Below are 26,355 nucleotides of genomic sequence, written 5' to 3' on the forward strand. Positions count from 1 at the left end.
TTTAATTAACTAGGCAGCATGACTGGAGGTATGTCAACAATAGAAATATTGAACAATACAAAATATATCGGAAGGACAGAACAGGTCGTGCAGGGGGAGGAGTGGCACTATATGTGAAAGAAAATGTAGATTCAAATGAAGTAAAAATCTTAAGCGAATCCACATGTTCCAAAGAATCACATGTTCCAAGAAATTTCATGCTCTAATAAAAATATAACATTAGGGATCTATTATCGACCACCTGACCAGGACAGTAATAGTGATGATGAAATGCTAAGGGAAATTAGAGAGGCTATCAAAATTAAGAACCCAATAATAGTGGGGGATTTCAATTATCCCCATATTGTCTGGGAACATTTCATTTCAGGATGAAATGCAGAGATAAAATTTCTTGATACTTTAAATGACTGCTTCATGGAGCAGCTGGTACGGGAACCCACAATGGGAGAGGCAACTCTAGATTTAATCCTGAGTGGAGCGCAGGAGCTGGTCCAAGAGGTAACTATAGCAGGACCGCTTGGAAATAGTGACCATAATACAATAGCATTCAACGTCCCTGTGGTGGGAAGAACACCTCAACAGCCCAACACTGTGGCATTTAATTTCAAAAGGGGGCACTATACAAAAATGAGGGGGTTAGTTAAACAAAAGTTAAAAGATACAGTGACTAAAGTGAAATCACTGCAAGTTACATGGGCCTTTTTTAAAGACACCATAATAGAGGCCCAACTTCAATGTATACCCCAAATTAATAAACACAGTAAAAGAACTAAAAAAGAGCCACCGTGGCTTAACAACCATGTAAAAGAAGCAGTGAGAGATAAAAAGACTTCCTTTAAAAAGTGGAAGTCAAATCCTAGTGAGGCAAATAGAAAGGAGCACAAACACTGCCAACTTAAGTGCAAGAGTTGAATAAGAAAAGCCAAAGAGGAGTTTGAAGAACGGCTAGCCAAAAACTCCAAAGGTAATAACAAAATGTTTTTTAAGTACATCAGAAGCAGGAAGCCTGCTAAACAACCAGTGGGGCCCCTTGATGATCGAAATACAAAAGGAGTGCTTAAAGACGATAAAGTCATTGCGGAGAAACTAAATGGATTCTTTGCTTCAGTCTTCATGGCTGAGGATGTTAGGGAGATTCCCAAACCTGATCTGGCTTTCGTAGGTGACAAATCTGAGGAACTGTCACAGATTGAAGTGTCACTAGAGGAGGTTTTGGAATTAATTGATAAACTCAACATTAACAAGTCACCGAGACCAGATGGCATTCACCCAAGAGTTCTGAAAGAACTCAAACGTGAAGTTGCGGAACTATTAACTAAGGTTTGTAACCTGTCCTTTAAATCGGCTTTGGTACCCAATGACTGGAAGTTAGCTAATGTAACGCCAATATTTAAAAAGGGCTCTAGAGGTGATCCCAGCAGTTACAGACCGGTAAGTCTGACGTCGGTACTGGGCAAATTAGTCAAAACAATAGTTAAAAATAAAATTGTCAGACACATAGAAAAACAAACTGTTGAGCAATAGTCAACATGGTTTCTGTAAAGGGAAATTGTGTCTTACTAATCTATTAGAGTTCTTTGAAGGGGTCAACAAACATGTGGACAAGGGGGAATCCAGTGAACATAGTGTACTTAGATTTCCAGAAAGCCTTTGACAAGGTCCCTCACCAAAGGCTCTTATGTAAATTAAGCTGTCATGGGATAAGAGGGAAGATCCTTTCATGGATTGAGAACTGGTTAAAAGACAGGGAACAAAGGGTAGGAATTAATGGTTCCTTGATCATTGCCTGTTAGATTCACTCCCTCAGGGGCACCTGGCATTGGCCACTGTCGGTAGACAGATACTGGGCTAGATGGACCTTTGGTCTGACCCGGTACGGCCTTTCTTATGTTCTTATGTTCTTATGTAAAAATAAAGTTTGGGGTGGAGGATGGAGTTCAGGGTGTGGGAGGGGGTGCAGTGTGCAGGAAGGGGCTCAGGGCAAGGGATTGGGGCAGAGAAGGGGTGTGGAGTGTATGAGGGGGCTCAAAGCAGGGGGTTGGGGTGCAGGCAGGGAGTTGGGGTGCAAGGTATGGGCAGGGGTTGGGGTGCACAGGGCTCCATGTGGTGTCCTTGCCATGCTTCTAGGTACTTCCCCCAAAGCTCCCACTGGCCACAGTTCCCTGTTCCCAGCCAATGGGAGCTGCGGGGAGTGGTGCCTGGAGCAATGCACGGAGCCCTCTGCTCCAGGGACATGGTGCGGTACTGGCCAATTCTGAGAGCGGTGCGGGGCCTGCGGCACAATGGGGGGCAAATCCCGTGGGCCAGATCCAAAGCCCTCAGGGGCCGGATCCAGCCCACCGGCATTAGGGTGTGCCTGGGCACATCGGCACACCCTGTGTGCATGCCTATGTCTGTAATGGAGTAAAACACCCACAGCTGGCCCATGTCAGCTGACTGAAGCTGTGGGGCTGTAAATGAACATTTACACTGGGACTCTATAACCTTGTAGGCTGAGCCCTGCAAATGGAGGTCAGCTGACATGGCCCAGCTGTAGGTGTTTTACTCTAAGAACATAAGAACGGCTGTACTGGGTCAGATGAAAGGTCCATTCTGCCCAGTATCCTGTCTACTGATAGTGGCCAATGCCAGGTGCCCCAGAGGGAGTGAACCTAACAGGCAATGATCAAGAGATCTCTCTCCTGCCATCCATCTCCATTCTCTGACAAACAGAGGCTAGGGACACCATTCTTTACCCATCCTGGCTAATAGCCATTTATGGACTTAGCCACCATGAATTTATCCAGTTCCCTTTTAAACATTGTTATAGTCCTAGCCTTCACAACCTCCTCAGGTAAGGAGCTCCACAAGTTGACTGCTGCGTGAAGAGGAACTTCCTTTTATTTGTTTTAAACCTGCTGCCTATTAATTTCATTTAATGACCCCTAGTTCTTGTATTATGGGAATAAGTAAATAACTTTTCCTTATCCACTTTCTCAACATCACTCATGATTTTATATACCTCTATCATGTCCCCCCTTAGTCTTCTCTTTTCCAAACTGAAGAGTCCTAGCCTCTTTAATCTTTCCTCATATGGGACCCTCTCTAAACCCCTAATCATTTTAGTTGCTCTTTTCTGAACCTTTTCTAGTGCTAGAATATCTTTTTTGAGGTGAGGAGACCACATCTATACACAGTATTCGAGGTGTGGGCGTACCATGGATTTATATAAGGGCAATAATATATTCTCAGTCTTATTCTCTATCCCCTTTTTAATTATTCCTAACATCCTGTTTGCTTTTTTGACCGCCTCTGCACACTGCGTGGACATCTTCAGAGAACTATCCACGATAACTCCAAGATCTTTTTCCTGACTCGTTGTAGCTAAATTAGCCCCCATCATGTTGTATGTATAGTTGGGGTTATTTTTTCCAATGTGCATTACTTTACATTTATCCACATTAAATTTCATTTGCCATTTTGTTGCCCAATCACTTAGTTTTGTGAGATCTTTTTGAAGTTCTTCACAATCTGCTTTGGTCTTAACTATCTTGAGTAGTTTAGTATCATCTGCAAACTTTGCCACCTCACTGTTTACCCCTTTCTCCAGATCATTTATGAATAAATTGAATAGGATTGGTCCCAGGACTGACCCTTGGGGAACACCACTAGTTACCCCTCTCCATTCTGAGAATTTACCATTAATTCCTACCCTTTGTTCCCTGTCCTTTAACCAGTTCTCAATCCATGAAAGGACCTTTCCTTTTATCCCATGACAGCTTAATTTACGTAAGAGCCTTTGGTGAGGGACCTTGTCAAAGGCTTTCTGGAAATCTAATTTTTAAAAGGCAAACATCATAAATAAAATTCCCTGGGTGCACACCCTAATGAAATGTGCTGTGCACCCCTATGATTACAGACATAACAATCTACTTGATTTAGGTTAGCACAGCAGACCCACAGCAGACAGAAGCGCCACTGCAATGCAGGCAAGAGGAACAGCTAACGTGTTTGATAACTTTGACACAAGTGCCACAATATCCAGCTCCTTGAGTGTAACAAGTACACCTTTGGTAGGACTAGGAATGAACCTAGATTGACTAGTTTAAGAATTTAAGTATAATGTGGTAATAAAAGTAGTTTCACAGCTGTGCTTACCCAGAGTGGAATGCTTTCCCTGACTAGTTTTATCCATACTAATCAAAGCAGCATACCGCCTTTCTATAGAGTCTTTAACTGGACAATACTGCACTTACCCCTCCTTGACTGTTAGCCCCCAAAGGAAAGCTATGCCTGTTACCACATGGTAATATTTAGCATAGCTGTAATTTGGAAGATCTACAGAAGGGTAGCATCTGAACATGGGGAATCACCTATGACAAATTTACAGAATGTTATAGTACCATAGCTACAAGAGAGGCCATTAACACAAGAAGCCTGAATTGATGCAATATTGGAAGGGTAAATGTATTGAGTTAGGAACGGTAGAGTGTGAGGGTCTTACTGAGACCATTAATACCAACGTAGTATTTCACGTGGCAGGCCAGCTAGTAATTAGTTACTGGATCTCATGTGACTGATTCTTTCCATGAGTCTGTGTGTGCTTGTATGGTGGCTGATGTGCATTCTTAAAGACTGAATATTGGAACTTGTAGCAGCTCTTGAAGAGGCTATTAGCAAGGACAACTGCTAGAGGTACATCTTCTAGAATTTGTCTTAACAGTTTGCTATCGCAGATGATTACAATTTAAGGAATCTAATAGCTTTAAGGGCTAGTTTGTTGCTTCCTATGGTAATTATATACATAACTGTTACTGAAGATGCTTGTATGTGTAGCTTCTAGCTCTATTTAGAGCTGATGTTCTGCAAGTCCAGTTCTCAAGAAATATGCTCCCAAATATGAAATTTGGGAATTGTAAATGTGCCTTTGAGGGTGCCTTAACAGATGGGACAAACTGCAATTTCAGTTGAGACTTATGAATCTCATTGTTTTAGAGAAAGGAAGCTTGTAAGCATTCTAGGCATGAGACATTAAGCCAGTTTATTCAATGCAGGATAGGAAATTGTAAATGCACCCCACACATTTAAGAGAAATGCAAGTAAGTGATCAAGATGTAAATCTTGACAGATATGCTGCTTTAACTCACATTTTAGAAGCCCATACAATTAGCAGTGCATCAACCTGTGTAGCTATACTTACAGGGCAATGGTTATACATATTAGCACTGTAATGCAAAAATCTGTATGCCAGCCTTAAAGCTACCTAATTATCCGATTAAAATAATTAGTTTAAAGAGCTCACTGCACCAGATCCTATGGTACTGAAAAACCCAAGTTATTTATTTACATGTATACAGAGTCAAACAGATCAAATTCCCAGTTAAATTGTAGTACCGAGAGGGTGAACACTTGTGAACAGTATTGAGGACATAAAAGAAACTTAAAAGTCACAGCAAATTCATTCAGAAGGTGCAACATTGTTGTTTACTCAAAAGACAAAAAAAGTCTTGATCCATGCAGTGGTATCTACCACTTGGTACAAAAAGACTCCATGCTTCTATGTATACCTTTTCTTCATTTTGGATCTCTGTGTAGGGGACAGAAGTTCCTTCCCCAATTCCCAGGCATTAGACCTCTTTCTAGTCACTGCATTAAAAAGACTCCGCTAATATTTACAATTGTCACATCATTATCTTACAAGTAAAAGATCTGCAAGTGTGCCAAAGGACAAAAGGTTAGATTCATGTTTGTCCACTAAAGTGAACTTCTCATCTACTTAAAAATTTAAGATCATGAAGCCATCTTTAGAATTGGACAGGAGAACATTTGGTGTGAAAAGGTGCAACTGATACTGAAGTGAGACGGCTTGTTAGCGTTTTGAGTTTGTACACATGCCATCTTCCTCATATTCACCCATCAGCTGCAACACATAAGATCCAGTGTAGAGAAGAAACTGCCCAGTTATTTGTGCCACATGGGACACAAACCGAAGCATTCTCCTAGAAGAGAAAAAAATTAACAATGTCATTTCTAAAAGAAAGTCTTAGAATGCTGCATCATGTTTCGGCACACATAGGGCTCTTTTAGGATGAGTCACATTTATAAGACTCTCACATTCCATCCACTTCTAGCCATTGTTTGGCAACAAAATGTTACACCAGGGCCTGATTCTGCAGCCACTACATAAGCAACTCCCACTGAGTGGGAAGGAAGCCGTTTGCATGTAGCAGAGTTAGGGCCTGCAAGAAAAATTTTAGTTATGCAGACAAAGCAGTTATCGGAGTTTCAGCAGAACATTCCAAATACCCTTACTGGGATTGCTAGGTTTCCATTAATGACTTCAGGTAATCAGGAAGTCAATTTGAGCCCTGCAGCATTAATCCATTTTACCTATTAGTAAAGTACAAGGTGGGGAAGTAAGGAGGAATGCCAGCTACAGAACTACCACTGACATGTCTACTGAAGTCCTGACCAGGTCTTATACTTGAGCACTCACATTGGCTTGTTTGGCTGCAGTGAACTTACATATGTAATACTAATGGAGCTGAGAATCTTCAAGCTTTGTCCTCCCAATGAATGAGTATTACTTATTACTGCTTACATTCCAGAGTGAATTTTACTGGCTTGAAACATGCAGCTTTAGGCAGGCTCCAAGACCCATAAAACTAAGGCAATGTGAGCACTAAGGTATTATCAAGACCCACAGGTTTTGGTGCAAGTTCCAAGGGTATAGAGAGGCTAAGTGTTCAGCTTTATCATTCGTGATCTCTTGGTACATACACTGTACATCAGCACCAGTCACTCCTTAGTGATTTTCTAAGAATGAGAAAACCAGGCCATCTAGATCAGGAACTACACTGAGTTCAGCTTTCTGTACCAGCTCAGTATATTTACAATTCTGCTTTTGTTCTCTAAACCCAAATCAATCCTTCTAGACTCAAGTACCTGGAAGTTACCTGAACTCACAGCTACAAGCTAAATATACTAGGAAGCAGAGAACAAGGAAAAGGGAACAAAGTATAGTAATAATCAGAGGGCTAGTCTGAAACTCAACTACTGCTCTATGAATGAGATCCTCCCCCTACACAATTCCTTAGAAGATGGGAACTAGGCCAACATCTCCCTTCCTCCAAGTAAAGCCTCACCTCTTGTCTGCCTAGCTTTCCCAGCCCTGAGTAAGGCCCAATGCAAGTCTGATCTACTAGTACTGCCCACTTCTAGGATTACAGTTTAATGCAGAAGGCAGATCCTCTTCTCCTACACTCCTCCCCCATTGCCTATAGGAAGTTCATTGTTCTCTCAACAGGAAGACTTTAAAAAACAAAAACAAAACCCAGAGTCAGCAATTCACTCTACAGAAGTTGAATAAAGCTCTCTCAGGAACTTGGCAGTGCTTTAAAGACAATCCCTTTTCCCTGATATGCAAGGCACCTATTTGATATAGCTTCAGTATGTTCTTTTCAGTTAGTCTGCTGGGGCTGGCCAAGTGACTTTATGGAACCAGGTGCAGCCTTCGTAGGCCTCCATGCAGCTGAGTCTTACAACAGCTGCAATGTGAGAGACAACTGGCTGTGGGTGCCAGTGGCATTTTTAGCTGTGGAGGAGATTGTTATTTGTTGGTCTGGACATTTGATCCTTTCTTTGATAAGACAATAAGAAACAGAAAATTCATCGAGTTTGATGGCATGTAAGGGGATCCCTGCCTGCCAAGTGAACATTCACAGTACGAGACTTCAGAATCAATAGAACACATTTTTCAAGGGACTATCTTGAGATTCCAGTGCAGTGTCTCTTCAGCTTGCAGCCACTTGGGATAGGTTCTTACTTATCTTCCCTGCAGCTAGCTCTTTGCAGAAGCCTTACTTGCTTGTACTGGCCCTAGAATCATCTTATTATAATATAGCTATGCTTGTAGTGGGACTCCCGATACCTCAGCTGTCTGCCTGCTGCTTTTTGCACTTCCTGTATCTGCTTGTCTGAGCAGCTGCAGCATGCTAGCAAAAGTTTGGAGGAACTGTCACTTAAAATTCCCTCTTTAACAATGCAAGTTCCATTGTTAGAGTCCAAACCCATAACTGTTAATTGAATTAAAGACTGGCACAAGACATTAGTCCCCACTTCTCAGAAGGGGACAGTGTTTATTTCTGTTAAACAAAATTCTGCACTCAGTTACCCATCCAGCCCCACTGAAATCAGTGCTGGGCAAGGGTATAATACATGGCATAACTGGACCCTCCTTTAAATCCAAGGCTTAGAATCCAGACATTAAGGGATAGACTACAGTCTCTGCCAATTTTAGGCCAGTGTCTTTAGTCTCAAGTTACATAGGATTTGAGGGGTCAGAACTTTGTCAGACAGGTGCAGAAAGGTGTGCTGTTTGCAATTTAGTATTTTAGAACTCTTTCACCGGAGTCAGTAGGCCATTGTCTTTTGAAGTCCTCACTTAAGTGATATAGAATATCTTCAGGTTCATGTAGTTTCAACCTATAATGAATAGGCCTTCCACACTGACTGGCAGAGCAGGTAGAATATTTGCTTCCATTTTCAACCAGGGAGTGTCAATATATGCTATTTAAAAGTATCTGCATTTCAGTATTTGAAGGGATACAGAGCACTTGGGGCTAAGTGTATCAGGCAGAGGCAGTTCACTTGGGAACCAAGACATCCCACAATCTTATTCAGATATGTGAAATCCACCTTAAGATAGTAAAAAGTTCACTTTACATCCCCATTTCTCTATTTTCTCCATGCCCATCAGAAGGGGAAACTGATCCGGTTATGCAGAATGTGGGAAAAGCCTAAAGGTTACTGTTATTCAGTCCTTCATTTCACTACACTGAAGTAGTTTTCATTTCAACTAAAGGAACTTGGCATCTTTCCCAACAAGTCAGCCTTCAACCACCAGGTAATGTACATAGACTGGGTTTGCTTATTACAAATTGAAGTATTATATCTTACTCTTGTGATAAGGTTCTAATTTAAAATTTCTGCCACAGAACTTTAGCTTTTAGATGCATTAAAAAGTCACATTGTAATAGCCAGTTTTTGTTCTCACACACACACACCACCACCCCCAATGGGCAGGAAACAGTCTAAAAATGCCTTTGACTCTACTAGTTAATGCTGACATGGGTAACCAGTTAGCATCTTCATTGCAGGATCATTTAAAGCTCATGCTCCTTTGAGACTTGTTTTGGTTTATATCTACTTTATTCCCCCCACTGACTAATAGGAATGCATACTTACCGCAGCACAGTCTTGGCTCCCATACATTTGATGTCATATGACACAGAGTAGATTTCATAGAAAGTAGCTCTAATGTTTAGACAGCCAATAAAGTCCTTTGGATTCAGCTTGTACAAGTCCAGAGTAATGTTGGCTACCCCCATTTTCTTAGTCTGCTGTACAGTGAGGATATAATTTTCTCCCTAATTAAAAGAGACATTTAGTTTTATACTATATCCAGTAGAGGTGACAGCACAGAGAATATACCTTAATGACCCTAGATAATGCAGCTATTCTTTAGAGGTATCAAATGTTACACCAATGTAGATTGGAGTAGGATATGAATTCAAGTAGTGGTAACAAGGTATTTGCTACGAACTTGCAGCTTTCATCATGACTTCCTTTAAGGCGTGATTAGGTCTGTTAGAGAACTCTCCAAGGTAACTAATCCTTCATATAGTAATGGATACTCCCTTCAAGATGTCATTTTTGCATGTGTAAAATATTACTTTTCTTTAGTCAGACTTGTCCCAAGATGACCCGAGACTCCTTGAACTATTAGGGCCAAATTCCATCAGGATTACAACACTAGTGACATGTTACAAGTTATTTAGCAAGCCAGCTGCATTGGCACAATGACACCAGTTAGGACATGAACCACCACTAACTGAGAAGAGATTGCTTTAAGTGGGCTGCTGCAGCAAACAGGCCAGTAATATTTTAAAGTAATCAGGAGTCCAGATGCCCAATGTTTGCCTTCAAAGGGGAGTTTGCCCAGCTGCCTGGTGACTGGGCTTGGGAATGGCACCTGGGAATTGTGTGGTTGGTGATTTGTGGACCCAGTCCTTATGACTAGGATTTGAAGTAACCCCCAAGTAATCTAATAAATCACTGGAAGGAACCACTATGATGGGACTCAGAATAGTCACAGAACAGCACTAAGTTGTACTTAAACTTAAAGGAGAGAACAAGCACCTTCAGCTGCTAAATCCTGACCTCCTCCCAGGTTATCTACCAAATGACAGTGAAAAGCTGCTCATGCCCCCTCCTTAAGATATTGTCACCAGAAGTGTCGGGAGCAGTCCAGTGCTGGAGGGAGACACCTAGTGGATATATCTTGTATCTTACTCAATGAGAAATTTTACTCTAATTAGTGCTTTTGGAATGCTTTGTACATCACTTATCACTATTTTTTAAAAAGGAAGACTGCTTGGAGCAGCTTTGCAATTTTATCTAGTAAACAATGTACAAGAAAGGCTAAGATACAAATTACTAGGGCACTTGGCCTCACTGATGTTTACACTAGACTGCTCTGCATTTGTTTTTGCTTTGACAGTCCACAGTAAATGCTTAGGGTTTGGCTCCCTTTCACAAGGATGAATTTTATACACTCGGAACGATGTTTTACAAGTACTCTTTCAGCACGCTCATTACCTAGCTCCCATGCCCTTTTTGTAGCTTTTTAAGTTGGAGGATGCTGGCAGATGACGTGACTGAGCCATGTTCCTCATTTGAGTTATTTTGCAACTATACATAGACCAATGTGGAGTCTGAATCATTGAAATATAGGGCCAGAAGTGACCTCAAGAACTCAAGTCCAACTTGCTGTGCTGGAGGCAGGACCAAGTAAACCAGACCATTCCTGACAAGGGTTTGTCCAACCTTTCCATAAAAACCTCCAGTGATGAGGGTTCCACAACTTTCCTTGAAAACCTATTACAGAGCTTAATTACCCTTATAGATATTAGAAAACCCTTTCTAGCTTAGATTGCCCTTGCTGCAGATTATGGAAGGTAGGACAAGTAGTAATGAGCTTAGACAGAAAAAAATTGATCCCCCATCCTCTTTATAAACAGCCTTGAACATATCTGAAGACTTATCAGGTTCCTCCTCAGTCTTTTTCCTCCTGCCCCGCACCCCCACAGTAAAATATACCCAGTTTTTAGCCTTTCCTCACAAGTCAGGTTTTCAAAAAGAAAAAACCACACACCCTATTTTTATTGCTCTCCTCTGGACTCTCCAATTCATACACTCTTCCTAGAGATGTGGGGCGTCTATTAATTTATGCATTTGGTCTACCTGGCTAACATCAAGAGGATGGTGAACTCTAGGTAGATGAGCCTGTATAGGCAATTTCAAAATTTTTGTTTTATGCTATGTGATGTTCCTTCTGTTAAGAAACACGACCTGGTTTTGAAAAGGCTATCTGGTCCCTGCCCAGTCCCTGCAGTTCTGCTCCTTGGAAGTGGTGTCTGCAACCCAAGGCTACTGAGGCAATCATGCATACACAGGAGCCTGCAACCTAGGTCCTAGTCTAAGAGTTGACAACTTAAGGCGTGTCATCCATGGGCATTCAGAGGAGACAGTGGTACTGCTAGCCTGTGTCACTTGACAAGCACAAGCAATTAGTTTTTCTAGAGAGTTGTCATTTAACAGAAGGGCCATTAGAGAAATGACCTAGTCTCTTATTTGCATTATGGAGATAAGATCTCAACTATTCCTCACATGTGACTGAAGGACCCCCCACAATTTGCAGCCCAAGGGAAGGTGTGTCAAAAAAACAAAACAAAACCACATCCCCTAAAACCACTAGGTGAACCAGGCACATTCATCTTAAAATGCTCTTATGCCAATAAAAAAGTCTAGACTTGTGTTTTTCTATTTCATAATTATGTTTTGATGGCACACTTTAGCCCTTTCCTAAGATTCTGCAAGTGTAATAATGCAGAAATTTTTTTTTAAGTTAGTTACCTCCACTGAGTATCCAATGTGCTCAGAATATGGAGTTTTACACTATTTCAGATTATGCTATAATTGTGCCTTGGCTTTTACTTTAAGATGAACTGAAGAGAAAAAGTAATGCTTAAAAAAAATAAAGTCTGTTTTGCTTGATGTAAAAAAAAAAATGTTGGTGTTTAGTTCTCTAATCAAAGAGGACTAGTCAGATTTCTAGACTATAGGAGACAGAACTGAGCCAAAAAAAAGGGGGATTTTTTGGTCCTTGTAGATGCTTGTTACATGTTTAATTCCAATTTATGCTAGGTTTTTGTAAGAGGTTTCCTGCCAGTTCAGCAAAGGTCAGAACTCCCTATTTCTAATCCTCTGGAAAGACTATGCATTCTTAGCATAGTAAACTGGTTTTGGTTTTGATACCCAGCCTTCTTTGAAGGCAATTTTCCTCCCATTCCTCCCCCACTCCCACCCCTTGCCCCACTACTAGCTGCCATAATTCTCTTTAAGCAAAGATGATCTCCAAAAGTTATAAAAAAAGCTGTTAACACTTTACTTGTGTCCACTTCTGTCCTTTTTCTAGAAGAATGAAATGCGTATTATCTCCCAGGGATTGAAAGAACTCTTCAGTATCCACAACTGTGCCATCTTCCTCCAAAACTAGAGTAATCAGTCCAGCAGTAATCAGCAAAGCATCTAGGGCCTACAATAAAAAAAATAGTAGCATTCTGAATTAGATCTATCTGCTTTGTTAATTCCTTCTGTCTAGTCAACATTTAACTACTCATTTAACTACAGAAAACTACCCATTTGCAGAGTAGTTTAACACCAAATGAAGGTACTGATTTGCTTCTTTTTTACCTATAAAGCTCAGTTCCAACTTCCACACCAAGGAAGAGTTGTGACCTCTAATAGGAGACCACATGGTCCTGTACTCTGCAGAGTAGATACTCTTCTTCCCCCATCCTCTAATAAAGTTGCTGTGAAAGTGCACAGAACTTCCAGAGTATCTGGATCTCATGGTAATATGAGCAGGCTTTGATCATGTATTTTAAAAAGGAGGAATCCAACTACAGGTCATTAAGTGTAGCTCCACAAGCAGTCTAGTTGAGTCTTTCAGAGCAAGACTCCATCATTTTAGTTTAGTTTTGAGACAGTATTTCCAGTATATCCTTCTGTTGAAGGACTAGGCCATGTTTCAATGAAGTTTCATCCTGAATTTGACATTAAATATCCCACATACCATGGCTTTTTAGAGACGTATTTCTTAGACTCCAATTCACCAGATTTCAGAGCCTCAAAAACAAGAGCCTACATTTCAGTCATTTGACTTAGCCCAGGGTAAAGTAACTTTTGCTCTCAGAGTTGAGAGCAGAAGGCCTAGGTATTATGTTCTTACTGACAAGTCTCAATCAAGTGTTTGATTTACCTTGCTAATAAGCTCCTGCAGACTGCTTGCAACAACTCCTTTCCGACTGCTGCGGTCATGATTTGATACACGGAAGGGTCGGGCTGCAGGTGTGAAAGGAGGGAACAGGGTCTGTCTCGTCACCGACCCCACAGATGTTCCCATGGATACCAGAGATCTAAAAAGCAGTTTCATTTTAAATAAAAACAAACATTGAGATTAGTCATTCTGATGTATGCATTCACTATATAATGCTCATATGTAGTTCTCACAAGCCAGTTGAGACCACACTAGTTTAAGAAGTTCAGGGATCAAAGTTGTTTCAATAAAACTGGAGTATTTGCTTTCTTCTTGGCAAGATAATGTTTTTCAGTTTTAGACCTGTATAGATGTTTGGGACCAACTTGGCCAGGTCACCACTGGTCACAGTCCTGCTTACAACAACTTTGACATTCTTTAATAGGATATTGCAGCATTTCTCAAACTGGGGTCTCCAAGTATACCCTAAGGGGTCTGCAGGTCCTGCTGATCAACTCCTCCCCTTCCCTGCACACTAAAAGTCTGGCAGCGCAGCAGGGCAAAGGCAGGCTTCCTACCTGCCCCAACTCCGTGCCACTCCTGGAAGCAGATGGCACATCCCTGATGCCCTGGAGGTCTCCTCGCTTAGAGCAGCTACCTTTCCAACTTAGTGTACTTCAGCTCCATTGTTTATCTTACAGATAAGGAAGCTGATCTTTCATTTGGCTGATGCATTTGAATGCCTCTTAATAGCTGTATGAAAGAAAGTTCTTTATTAGATAAGACAAGCCAGTTTTATTCTAGTAAATTGTAATGGATACATGGCTGTGGGTCCCATCAACACAGTGCCTCTGCATCCACCTGCTGTGAGGGAGGGATTCATCTGGATAATTTCCATTATTACATGACCAAAGCACTGGGAGTTTACATGCCTGTTGCAAGTGGCAAGCTAGCTAGCAGTAGCTATTTTAAGATATGAGCTATTACTTCTCTGCAGCATTGGCTTTGTCAAGATTTGAAAGTCTGCCAGTGATGCACCAAGTTAGATGCTTCAGGTAGACTAGTCATTGGAATTACTATTTTGAATACTAGTGTTCAATTTGATGCAAATTATTTGACTGAAGTTAGATTTATTTGCTTGAAACTAGATTTGGTATAGTGAGCATGATAAAATCTCCCCTCAACGCATTTAATTCAGCTAAGGATGCATGGACTAAGTTTGTTGGTCTGAAAGTCAGAGATTGCTAGTTTTGACTATCAAGTTATGTTTTGGTTCTAGTTCCTGATAAGTGTCTGTCACAGGTTTAATTCTGACCAGACATATCCTTCACTGTATACGGCTTTGTTCTTCAAAATCAGCAACATATTCTTAGTCTGACATTCACTTAATTCAAGAAGTATTCTTTTGATTAATATTTATTCCATGTGTAGTTGAAGCCACTGCTTTCTGTTGTTCTTCCCTCTGAAGAGCAAATTCAGCATGACGTACTAGGCATTGCTGATAATGATGTACAATATTGCATTTTGCACTGTATCTGTGCATTTCCCTGCCATACCAGTGTGCACTTCAACCCTGATTTGAAGTTATCCCTGGGTCGAATGGGCATTTTTCTTGCCCAGTTACCAATTTCTGCCAAGAATTACAGTACAGTTAAGTTTTTGTGATGTAGGTATTTGCTCTTGATCTTATGCCTAGTGACAAATGTGTTACACAGCCCCCAAGTGATCAGTTTTTACCTTTTCAATGCTTGCAATATGGACTAGATTTGGATCAGTAGCATACAGCTAAGAAGTTTCATATCCCATCATCAAGCTTAAGGCCCCATAGTAGGGAGCTGTCTGAAAAAGTTGCAGACAACGGAAGCATACATCACTTTTATATAAAAAAGTTACTTTGTCAGTACAGTACTAGAGTCTATCATAATCAAAAGGGCTCTACAAGCCCAGGTGGAACAGCTGGGGGTTGAGGATATTAAGTGTTGCAGTTTACTTCCTAACTACTAAGCTGAATTACATCTTGTGAAGTCTTATTTTGCCAGGAAGGGAATTTGTGCAGGCAGAAGACAAAGCATAAGGAAAAAAGCGCAAGGCCACGGCATACATTATGTATCAATAAGAATTACTGACAGGACAAGGAAGCATCATGTGGCCTTTAGGTTTAGGATTTAGAGCCAAGTAAGAGCTTTGGTTCAGGTTAAACAGCTCAAGCTGAGTTTACATGATTTCTGCCATCTTGTGCTGCTATTTGTCCAATTTTGGCACCCAAATCCTCCAGTAATATCAAAATGTAATACCCAGTTTTGGATCCAACATGTAAACAAAGCCATAGGATCACAGTAAGACCCAAGATTCTAATTCGAATGGCTTTTCTTGCTGATTTGAATGGGTTCAGAATTGAAAGATCTCTCATACTCTTTAGTACTACCAGTCAGTCACTGTTTCCATCTATGATACCTGCCAACATTTATAGCAGGACTGTCATTGTAATATTTAACCTGAAACTGTTTCTGCCTGTTCAGGTAGCTGAGAACTCTGGGCTCCCAAGTGGTAGAGCAAACAGGATTCTCTTAGTGATAGGAGCCATCAGTGACCGCTTGCCTTTTTACCTATTTGGACACCAGATCCAATTCTTACATGTCCATAGTGACTGCAGCCAAAGACTTTTAGATATACTAATCCAGATTCTTGGAACCCAGTCTGGCTGCTTTATGGTGTAGCAATTAGAAAGCAGCCTTTGAAACAGACAAGTGGATGCCTGATGCAAGGGACTCCTCGGGTGATTTGGTGTCACTGCAAGACTTGGCCTTCAGTTTTTCTTTCTACAGTAGATTGTGGGGTACCAAGAAAGGAATAGTGCAGCAACAACAAGAAATGCTAATTACATTTAATAATTTCATGAGTAAGTTAAACAGGCCCACAACTGTTTTATTATTAAACTGCAAGGGGTATGTTTTAGGGAGGCAGTGAGGGTACAGGTATTTTACTCAGTTTAGGCAGCAATACCAGTTCCAGGGCATGGAAGAGTTTTCTACAAAGGTACACGACCATCACCCTCAAACTTTAGTAATCTGCCAGACTTGGTGTTAGAGCCACATTAGAAGTTCTTCATTTTTGAACTAGGAACTTGCACATAGTATTCCAAACACTTGTTTTTAGAATGGAGACATGTAGGATCCATGAATTCAGCTACTTTTCAGTGGGTGGTATTTTACAATGAACTCTGTGCACACTGTTGGCTGCAAAGCTTGAGACATCTTGCAGACAACATACAGGGTGTCATGCAGGGTTGCCTAGGTGACGTGGTGCAACAGCCTTCTGTCATACTCAGGAGTCACAAGTTGCACAACATCAATCTATTGCTTGTCTGTGACCTTTAGAGTAAATTGACTAAAAAGGGCTACCCTTCGCATCAAGGGAGTGAATCAGCTAAAAGTGATGCAGTTAGTGTTTCAGGGAGGATATGTGCTATTAGCATTTCCCCAGACTATGCATTTTTAAGAGTTTTACCTTTCACAGAACTTTAGAGAAAGAATTACTGGAGTGGCTAATTTAGATTCATTAGAATGTACAAGATGAAGACAGGAACTAAACAAATTTAAGACTATTCCATAGTGAGAACTGTCTTTTTAGACATACTGAATAGCTGCCTGCAACATGAATATAGACAAGTCTAAAATCAAATCTTAAATTTAATGGCTGACCCATGAGCCTACACTCTCTTGGCATGACATCTGGTAGTTTAGCACAATGGCTTTTAAACTTTTTTCTGGGGACCCAGTTGAAGAAAATTGTTGATGCCCATGACCCAGTGGAGCTGTGGGTGAAGGGTTTGGGGTGTGGGAGAGGCTCAGGGCTGGGGTGCAAGGGTGAGGGCTGCAGGGTGGAGCCAGAAATGAGGGGTTCAGGGTGTGGGAGGGGGATCTGGGCTCAGGGTGCATGCTCTGGGCTGGGGCCAGGGATGAGGGGTTTGGGTTGCAGGAAGGGGTTCTGGTTTTGGGAGGCTCAGTACTAGGGCAGGTGGTTGGGGGTTCAGGCACAGATTTACTTCCAGTGGCTCCCGGTCAGCAGCACAGCCGGGGTGCACCGCAAACAGCTCTGCACCCTGGAAGTGGCCAGCAGCAGATCTGGCTCCTAGACAGAGGCACGCAAGGGCTCCGCGCAACTCCCACCCACAGGCACTGCCCCAGTTCGCATTGGCCAGTGCAGAGCTGGTGCTTGGGGCAGCACATGGAGCCCCCCATCTAGGAGCTGGACCTGCTGCTGGCCACTTCCAGGGCACAGCACAGTGTCAGAAAAGGTAGGCACATGCCTGCCTTAACTGGGCAGCGCCACCAATGGACTTGTAACATCTCGGTTGGCGGTGCTGACCAGAGCAAGGCGACCCAGTGCCTGACATGCCGTGACCCAGTACTGGGTCATGACCCACAGATTGAAACACACTGGTTTAGTATCTACTGTGGTGCAGTAGATGTACCATTGCTAGTTTTACTGCCAGAACATTGTACATATGCTTTAATTAAATATAGGACACTAAATCAAAGTACCTTGTTTACTTGCTACTAATCTTTTATAGGAGCTCAATCATCAAGATGGGAACTAAGAATTGACTCAAACTCCAGAATGCCAAGGTTTATAATCAAGCCAGTTGGAGTTTTTCACCTTCATGCTACAGAACACACGATCAATCACAATTTTGCCTAGTCTTTAAGATTATCTTCTTGTTTTGTTTCAGTCTCAATTTTCAAACATTTAAGATTTAATAGTAGTGTATACAGCTACTCCTGAAGCCAGGGAGCTAACTGTACTCTTGCTGTAGCACCAATACTCTGACTGCGAGGAATGGCTACCGTCTAAAAATATAGTCTGACCACTGTTGAGACACTTGACCCAAATCTTTGTTCTTTAAAAAAAGTGAATGAAAGGAGACACTAGGAAAAGTTTCCTTTTCAGTACAACGAACGTGCAACTATGTTGCGATTCCTTTTCATACGGAAACGGCTAATCCACGACCATCTCTTCTGGCTCATTCAAACAACGAGTGGTTCAGAGGAAGCAAGAAGAGGCCAAGTTGGGATGCACGGGGTTTTCAGCAGGTGAAGTCATCACTACGAGGCACTGCAGCTTTTATTTTAAGCCAGAAGGTGCGGGCGTTAGGTTTCTTCCAAGGATGCCTGGCAACATCTGCGAGTTACATTTTCAACAGCAGCTATCGAAAGGCTCCGAGTGAGCCGGAGAGCCCTGGCTGCGGGATCCCCCGGGATTAGGGCAGGCGGAGGGCGAAGCGGATTGCTCGGCGGCCCGCGGGCTGAGCCGCGGCAGCACCGTATGGGCGGGGAGGCTAGAAGCGCCCCCCGCGTTTGGATCCAGCCTCGGATCCCCGCTGCGCTTTGCTAGGCTCGGGCCGGTGCACCCCTGGGGACACGCGTTCACTCACCGCACCAGGGCGCCGGCGTAGTCCCGAGCGCTCTCCATGCCGTGCCGAGCCGTGCCGAGCCGAGCTGTGCCGTGCCGTGCCGGGCGCGGAGCCAACAACCACCAGTCTGGGAACCGCCCGCGGCCGCCGCTACTTATCTCGGCAGCTGGCCCCGCCCCTGCCCGAGCTAACCCCGCCCACTCATGGGAAGCCACGCCCACTACCCTCTCCCATGCTCAGCCGCGCCCACTCCTAGTGCCCGCCTGGCGGGGGTGCGGAGCTGCTGGGGTTTGCGTGAGGGATGGGGCCGCAGTGGGGGTCAGCGGGGGGAGGGGTAATGGGGGGGCTGAGGAGAAGGCTTAAGGTACGGGGGAGGGTCAGAGAGTGAGTTTTGGGGTGGGGGAGGGAAGATGAGCAGGAAAGGTGGAGAAGGGACCAGAGGAAGAAGTGGGTGCGGTTGACTGGAGGGGCAGGGACCAAACAGGGCCGTCTGGGGGAGGGGGGGGCAAATGGGGTAATTTGCCCCGGACCCCACAGGGGCCCCCATGAGAATATAGTATTCTATAGTTTTGCAACTGTTTTTATGAAAGAGGCCCCCAAAATTGCTTTGTCCCAGGCCCCCTGAATCCTCTGGGCGGCCCTGGGACCAAATCAAAACACTTATTGGCAGGCTGCCCAGTGCTTCTATATCATGATGCCAACTTTTCCCAACCTAGCGCTAAAAATGTCCTACATCTGGTGAAAAATTCCCAGATAAAGTTTTTTACAGTGCTTCTGTATCCTGGGAAATTTCCCCAAATCTGGGAATTTGTGAGTAAAATGCTTCAACTTGGGAAATTGGGAATTTTCATTCAAACATTTTACTCAAAAAATCCCAGATTTGGGGAAATTTCCCAGGATATAGAAGCACTGGCTGCAGCCCCCTGGCTGTTGCGAGAGTGCAAACGACACGGGCAGTTTCTCAGAGCAGGTGGCTGGATGCACCAGGAATCCCTTTTACTTATCTTCATAATAATTAATGAATAAATGGGGCTTGGTCCCCTCTGCCTATGTATCCCTGGTGACCGTTTCTGATTCCCTGGTAACCAGTGTGATGGTCTCTTTACTGTCACTTTATTTTCCCTGCTTTGGTTTTGCACAATTTTTCCTCACTACTTTTTAATAGAAAGCTTTCTATTGGTTTTGTTAGTGTTTATCATTGTATATTTGTGCTTACATACATTCTGATGGGATTATAGAGGTTTTCTGGTGGGTATAGGTTGAGATGGCCATAATCTGATCAATAGAGCAGTGGTTATGGCATGACTCCCCTGCAGCTGGTGTGTTCATTTACCTCTGAGCAAAGTGGGTATAAAACGAATAGCACATTAAAATGGCGGTGTTCGCCCAGGTGTAAACTGAGTATAAAAGCTTCCAAGACACTGTAGAATCAGGACCCAAGTCAGTTATGGCAGCTGTTGCCCTCTACAGAGCTAAAAGCAAATCTGCCTAAAGAGCTCTCTCTTTTATTTTTGCTAAGGATACACAAAAGTGGTTATAGAGGGGTCAGGTATCATGAACTAGGGAGAGAGAATATAGAGCATGTGAAAAGGGAGCAGGAAGGATGGTAAAAAGTGGTAGATTGACAATACTGGAAAATAAAGTCCTCTTTTTCCAGCAGATCAGACATATCAGAGGTACCAGTGAACTTAACTGGTGAAATCACAAGGCAAAAGTGTATCTTAAGACAATTATGTTTTAACCCTTGTCCACCATGTGTTGTAACGTGATTTCTTCTTGCCTGTGTGAATAGGAAAAGCATAAAATAACTATGTTAAGGAACCACGTTTTAGCCTAGCTACCTATCTGCGATAAAATAGTTCCCTAACATGATTTCTTTAAGCCACACAGGCAAGAATAAAACATTATAATATATTGGGGCCACCACCATTTTCCTGAGATATGTTTAGTTAGTTATTTTGGTAGCGTAGATGGAGCATTAGTGGCTGATATGTAGTGACAGGGAAAATTGAACAGGCAATTCATCTGGAAAAAGAAAAAAGTTCCTTTCAAATATGCTTTTACCTGATGATTTCACCTATAAAAGACTTGCATAAAAACTCTATACATGAGGTAGGCCCATTGTTGGTGCAACAAATCACAAGGATCATTGTAGAAATCAAAGTGGCAATCACCTTGTGGAAGCAGGCTGCCTTGAATAGATACCTGTTAGTTGGGCTTAAGATGTTCACACTGGCTGGGTGCTGTTGTGTTGGGGTGGGTTGGGCGTGACAATACATGATCTGTTGCACAGGTGTGTATTATCAATGTGGCCAATGTGACAGAGATTGCTGAGGGTTTAATAAATTGAGGTGCCTGAACTGTGCAGGATTATTGATAGAACATATGTGCTCGTTCTATGTTCACATCACCTCCTCAGTAAGATGAATTACGGTAACAGAAAGGAGAACTACACAATGGTGATACAAGCCTTAGTTTATCATTGTGGCAAATTTCTGAACATTTGTATGGCATGGCCAGGAAAAGCACATGAATGTCTGAAGCATCAAGCAAAGATGAGATGTTCAATATACAGTGCAGTGAGGAGGCAGGAGCACCTGAAACACCTTATGAACAATCTGGCTCTTGCATTGGAGGCTGTTTCTTATTTTAGCACAGCGTGCAATTGGTTCTTGCCAGGGCCGGCTCTAGGTTTTTTGCCACCCAAAGCAAAAAAAATTTTGGCTGCCCCCGGTCCCAGGCCTGGGCTCCTCGCCACACCCCCCTGCTGCTCCAGCCCTGCCCCCCCCCCCACCTCCTGCCACCTCAGCTCTGGGCTCTCCCTCCCTCCCCACACCTGCACCCTCCTTCCGCCGCAGCCCTGGGTCACTGGTAACTCGCTCCAAGGGCAGGTCATTCAGCAGGAATTATAGATGTGCACAGAACACAGACAGGATTGGTTCCCATATGGTTACAGAACTGCAGTAAAGTGGAACAATTTTCAGCTTGTGTGATTGGAGGATATCTGGATGCATATTATAAGACTGTCCTCCATAAATGAGGAAAAGTTGAGGTGCCTTTATTATTCTTTTGTTCCACTCTTTCTTTCTATGGGGAATTTGCCAATGCAATATCACTGTCTTCCTTTTAAACAAACAAACAAACAAACAAACAAACAAACAAACAAACAAACAAACAAACAAACAAACGGCAATGGCTATTGAAAATAGCAATTCCAGTCCTAATAACCACTGGGAAGCATTTCTTGCTCAATTTTATCCTACTTTTTCTACAGCAAGTTACAGTGGATCAGTATTTTTGATTTGGGAGAAATGAAGTAACAGCTGCTCAAACTGAGCTTGAGCACTCCTGAGTTTTGAGGTGTTCAAATCTGGAAGGCAGGTGCTGGCCGGGAGGGGGCTGTGGCTCCGCAGGGGAGCACGGCAGCATGTATGCAGCAGTGTGTCTGGCGCTGTGTGTAGCCAGACACGCTGGTCTGAGTGGCACAGTAAGGGGACTGGGGGCTTGGAGAAGGGGTAGGGGTTCTGGGGGCAGTCAAGGGATAGGGTGCAGGGGTTGGATGGGGCAGAGGTTCTGGGGGGCAGTCAGGGGCAGGGAGAAGGGGGGGTTAGATGGGTCAGGGATTCGGGGGGGGCAGTCAGGGGACAGGCTGCAGTTGGATAGGCATGGGAGTCCCAGGGGTTTGTCAGGAGACAGGTAGGGGATGACATCCTAGGGCGGAAGTTGGGGGGGGGTCTCAGGAGGGGGAAGTTGGGGACAAGGAGAAGGGAGGCTTAGATAGGGGGTGGGGTCCCAAGGGGCAGCGGTCCCGGGAGGGGGCAATCAGGGGACAAGGACCAGCGGCGCTTACATAGGGGGTGGGGTCCTGGAGGGCAGGGGTCCCGGGAGGGGGTGATCAGGGGATAGGGAGCAGGGGGGGTTGGATAGGTTGGGGTTTCTGTGGGGGGCAGTCGGAAGGAATCGATGGTGGCAGGGTGGCTACCCTCCCTCCCCATGGAGTGTCCTATTTTTTGAATGTTAAAATATGGTATCCCTACCCTTCACAGTGCAGCTCTCCATTCACAGCAAGCTGCAGCATGAGGTCTCACCTCCCTCCCTCCCCCTTCCTTTCCTGTCAGTAGTGGCCAAGGGAATGCTGGGAAATGTAGTTCTTTCCCTGCTCCATTCCCTGCTCCAGGGCTGGCTCTATAGGCAGGGAGCTAACCAAGGAACTACAGCACCCAGGGCCCCCTGTTGGTTCTCAGCTCCCATGCTGGATCCGTGCCACCACTGCAAATGGGCTTCCCAAAGCACATGCTTGCTTTGCTGGTGTCTAGAGCTGCCCCTGGTTCTTGCTATGTTGGTATTGGTTGCTCATCTGTTAAATAATGTAGTAATTAAATTATCCCATTCATTTAATTTGTATGGTGAGGGATTTTATGGTGTCTGGATCCAAGGATGCATTGACGTGGCAATAATTATTATCAACTGCAGCTATAAAGTTCCTTTACATAGACTAAAAATGGTGAACTTTATACACTTGCTGTTTATATGCATTTCTTTTTCTCATGGTTTATTAATTATTTGTACTAGCTATAGTAAGTGAGTTTATGGAGGAGTGATTTGTTGTATTGATATGAAAGAGCAGTCTGACTGATGTAGTGATTATACACAGACATTTTTTTTCAGAGTCTGCTTTATTATACAAACACAAAGTGAAGACCAGCTACAACATTAAGTCAGTGTAACAGATTTACAAAAAACAAGGGTCATAAGTATTTCATTTCAAAGAATCATAGAATCATAGAAGATTAGGGTTGGAAGAGACCTCAGGAGGTCATTAGTCCAACCCCCTGCTCAAAGCAGCACCAACCCCAACTAAATCATCCCAGCCAAGGCTTTGTCAATTTGGGCCTTAAAAACCTCCAAGGATGGAGATTCCACCACGTCCCTAGGTAACCCATTCCAGGGCTTCACCATCCTCCTAGTGAAATAGTTTTTCCTAATATCCAACCTACACCTCCTCCACTGCAACTTGAGACCATTGCTCCTTGTTCTGTCATCTGCCACCACTTTGCACAGCCTAACTCCATCCTATTTATCTTTTTCCCTTTTCATGTGAAGAGGTGGGATGGCTTAGAGCAGATGTAGGGAGCTGCAGAGTAGCGTGCAGTCATATAATTAGTACTATTGTCTTGAGTGACAGTGTTGTATTGAGCAGATAGTATCTGTGCAAGGACAAGTTGCAGAACAGATGTGTTGTCATTTCTTTTTGCTTGAGGAAAGCCTAATTCGAATTGTTATATGGTTACCTGTGGATTACTGAGAGCATTTTTGTATGTTGACATATGCCATGTTGCAGATGTGATAGAGGGATGAATGAGTATGCCAAATATTTAATGTAGGCAAATTTGTCTGGAATATTTACATAGAAACTAGAAAGGAAACTGTTTTGAATCCCACATACTTAAACAATACTTTACAATACCTGGCAGCATAATTTCTGTCAACCTTTGTGAGTGGTATCAGGATTCCTCCTTGCCTCTCCCAAGTATGATCTTTCAGAGCTGTGTGTGCCTCTGCAAAATATCTTGGAACAAATTCTGCCCTGATTTAAGCCTGTGCAATTCTGCTGAAATCCATTTCATTTTCTTATGTGTAGATTGGAAATTAATTTAAAAGTACCATTTTGATGGACCAGAGAGACCAGCCCTTAGCTCCGGTGAAGTATCCGTCCTATAGTGAAGTTCTCTAAAATAAATTACTTCATGAGAAGAGGTCATGTGATGTTTAAAATGTATTTCAAAAACATCCAGACATTATTGAGGGGCACAGATTACATATATGAAAAGTGAGGTATTAAATACAAAAGCTGAAATCCTGCCTTTATTTACACCTTCCGCAACTCTGTTGAAGTTAATGGGTGGCATGGGATGTTCATTGGCAGGAGCTGACCCTGAATGCTGAAAGCTGATTTGTTAAGTTTAGGGGTGAATTATGTCATTAGTAATTACAAGCAGAATTTTGGCTATGGGCTTTATTATTGTAGGTAATGCATCATATAATTAACTTCTGTTTATTATGACTGGAGCCAAGTCTGATGTGCTTAGTCTGAGCTGAAACAATGCCTTGTTTGAAATTGCAAAAGTTGTGAATTAATTTTTTTAAAAGCTCAGATTGAGTATATTTGCATTTTCTAAAAAGGCTGATTGTAAATCACTTTTTTACTAATAATTTTGTTTTTGATTGTAACAATATATTTGGAAAAGCAACAAAGAGTCTTGTGGCACCTTATAGACTAACAGATGTTTTGGAGCATGAGCTTTCGTGGGTGAATGCCCACTTCGTCTGATGCATGTAGTGGACATTTCCAGGGGCAATATTTGGAAGTACTCCAAACAACAAGGAAACAAAGAATTCTTTCATGAGATGGAAATAAGATTCCAACAGCCCCCCTTTTTTAAATTTAACAAACATCCGCTTTTTCCTTACAGGTCTCTTTTTACATTTTAGCTTGTTTCATGTTTGTCGCTACGTTTCTTGATCACTTCTGTGGGTGATGCGCCTATAATAGTAATTGATTTATGGGTTCTGGACCATATACTAAGTCCTACTGGTTTCTTTCCTTAGCTAAGAAGGGCTTTGTGTAGGAGGCCATAGGGGCTTGGGTCAGGCCCTTCTCCAGTTATTCATGTGGGAAAATGCATTGAGGTGTTTTAGTTAATATTTAGATTTATAAATGTCCATTTTCTTTAACAGGTCTCTTGCACACATTTTTAAACATCTTTCTCTCCTTTTACACTCCCCCTCCCAAGCTTTTAGCTGCAGGTCTTTATTGTTTCTAGAGATCATGCTATTTATCAGTCTTGGTTTAAGTTTCTGAGCCATATATCAAAGCCTATTGTTTTTGCTCCTTAGTTATTATGGGGTCAAGTGCCATAAAGGTTCCCAAAAGGGAAAGGGTTTAGGTCATAAGATCACACCCATATCAGGCACATTGTCATTTCTGGTGACATCACAGCAGGTTACATCACATCCAGTGACACATGCTTATCTTATTTCTGGATCAATCTCTTATCTTATCTATCACTCTAATTTTAACTGAAGCTAGGGGCATAGCACTATTGTCACAGATCTAATAAGTGAGACCTCTTAGAAAGACCAACAAAATAATGAAACATTAGTTGTAATATTTATCCATGTTCCCCTTAAGAATTTCCTGTATACCTGCATTATAGCAATAACCTAGGAACCAAAGGGCTGATAGTTTGAGACTGTAATATTAATTTTTTTGTTGGCTTCCATGAGGTTCTGTAGAGCAGTGCTATTATATGCACCTGTTCCCACCCCATAGCTGGTGAGAGTCCTCTCCCCTGAGCCACTCAGCTTCTGTTGGCTTGAAGCCTGCAGTTTTAATGTCCCCTGATTTACTTACACTCTGACTATTGTTATTTGATCTTTGGGCATTTAAATTGCATTTATATGACATATTGAGACAAATTGAACCATTGTAACATTTCACTGAAGTCATACGAAGACCAGGAATGAATTTTGCCATAAGTCCTAGTCAAAATAAAGCTACTGAGAAGGTGAGAATTGTGGT

The 26,355-nt window shown here is 42.7% G+C and overlaps 1 protein-coding gene across 2 annotated transcripts; it reads right to left on the bottom strand.

Moving 5' to 3' along the window:
- Window positions 1-4,707: 4,707 nt before the first annotated feature.
- On the bottom strand, window positions 4,708-18,934 carry CIDEA (cell death inducing DFFA like effector a). Of its 2 annotated transcripts, none has more exons than XM_039524149.1 (5): window positions 18,795-18,934; window positions 13,364-13,520; window positions 12,491-12,637; window positions 9,226-9,407; window positions 4,708-5,978 (listed from the first exon to the last, which is right to left on the bottom strand). In XM_039524149.1, the coding sequence occupies exons 1-5, from the start codon at window positions 18,830-18,832 to the stop codon at window positions 5,849-5,851; spliced, it is 654 nt and encodes a 217-aa protein (XP_039380083.1). In that variant the 5' UTR covers window positions 18,833-18,934; the 3' UTR covers window positions 4,708-5,848. The 2 variants fall into 2 exon arrangements, with proteins under 2 accessions (XP_039380083.1, XP_039380084.1); XM_039524150.1 differs by lacking the exon at window positions 18,795-18,934 and adding an exon at window positions 15,098-15,199.
- Window positions 18,935-26,355: the final 7,421 nt, after the last annotated feature.

This window comes from Mauremys reevesii, linkage group 2 (assembly GCF_016161935.1).
Source record: "Mauremys reevesii isolate NIE-2019 linkage group 2, ASM1616193v1, whole genome shotgun sequence".
Lineage (NCBI taxonomy): Eukaryota > Metazoa > Chordata > Testudines > Geoemydidae > Mauremys > Mauremys reevesii.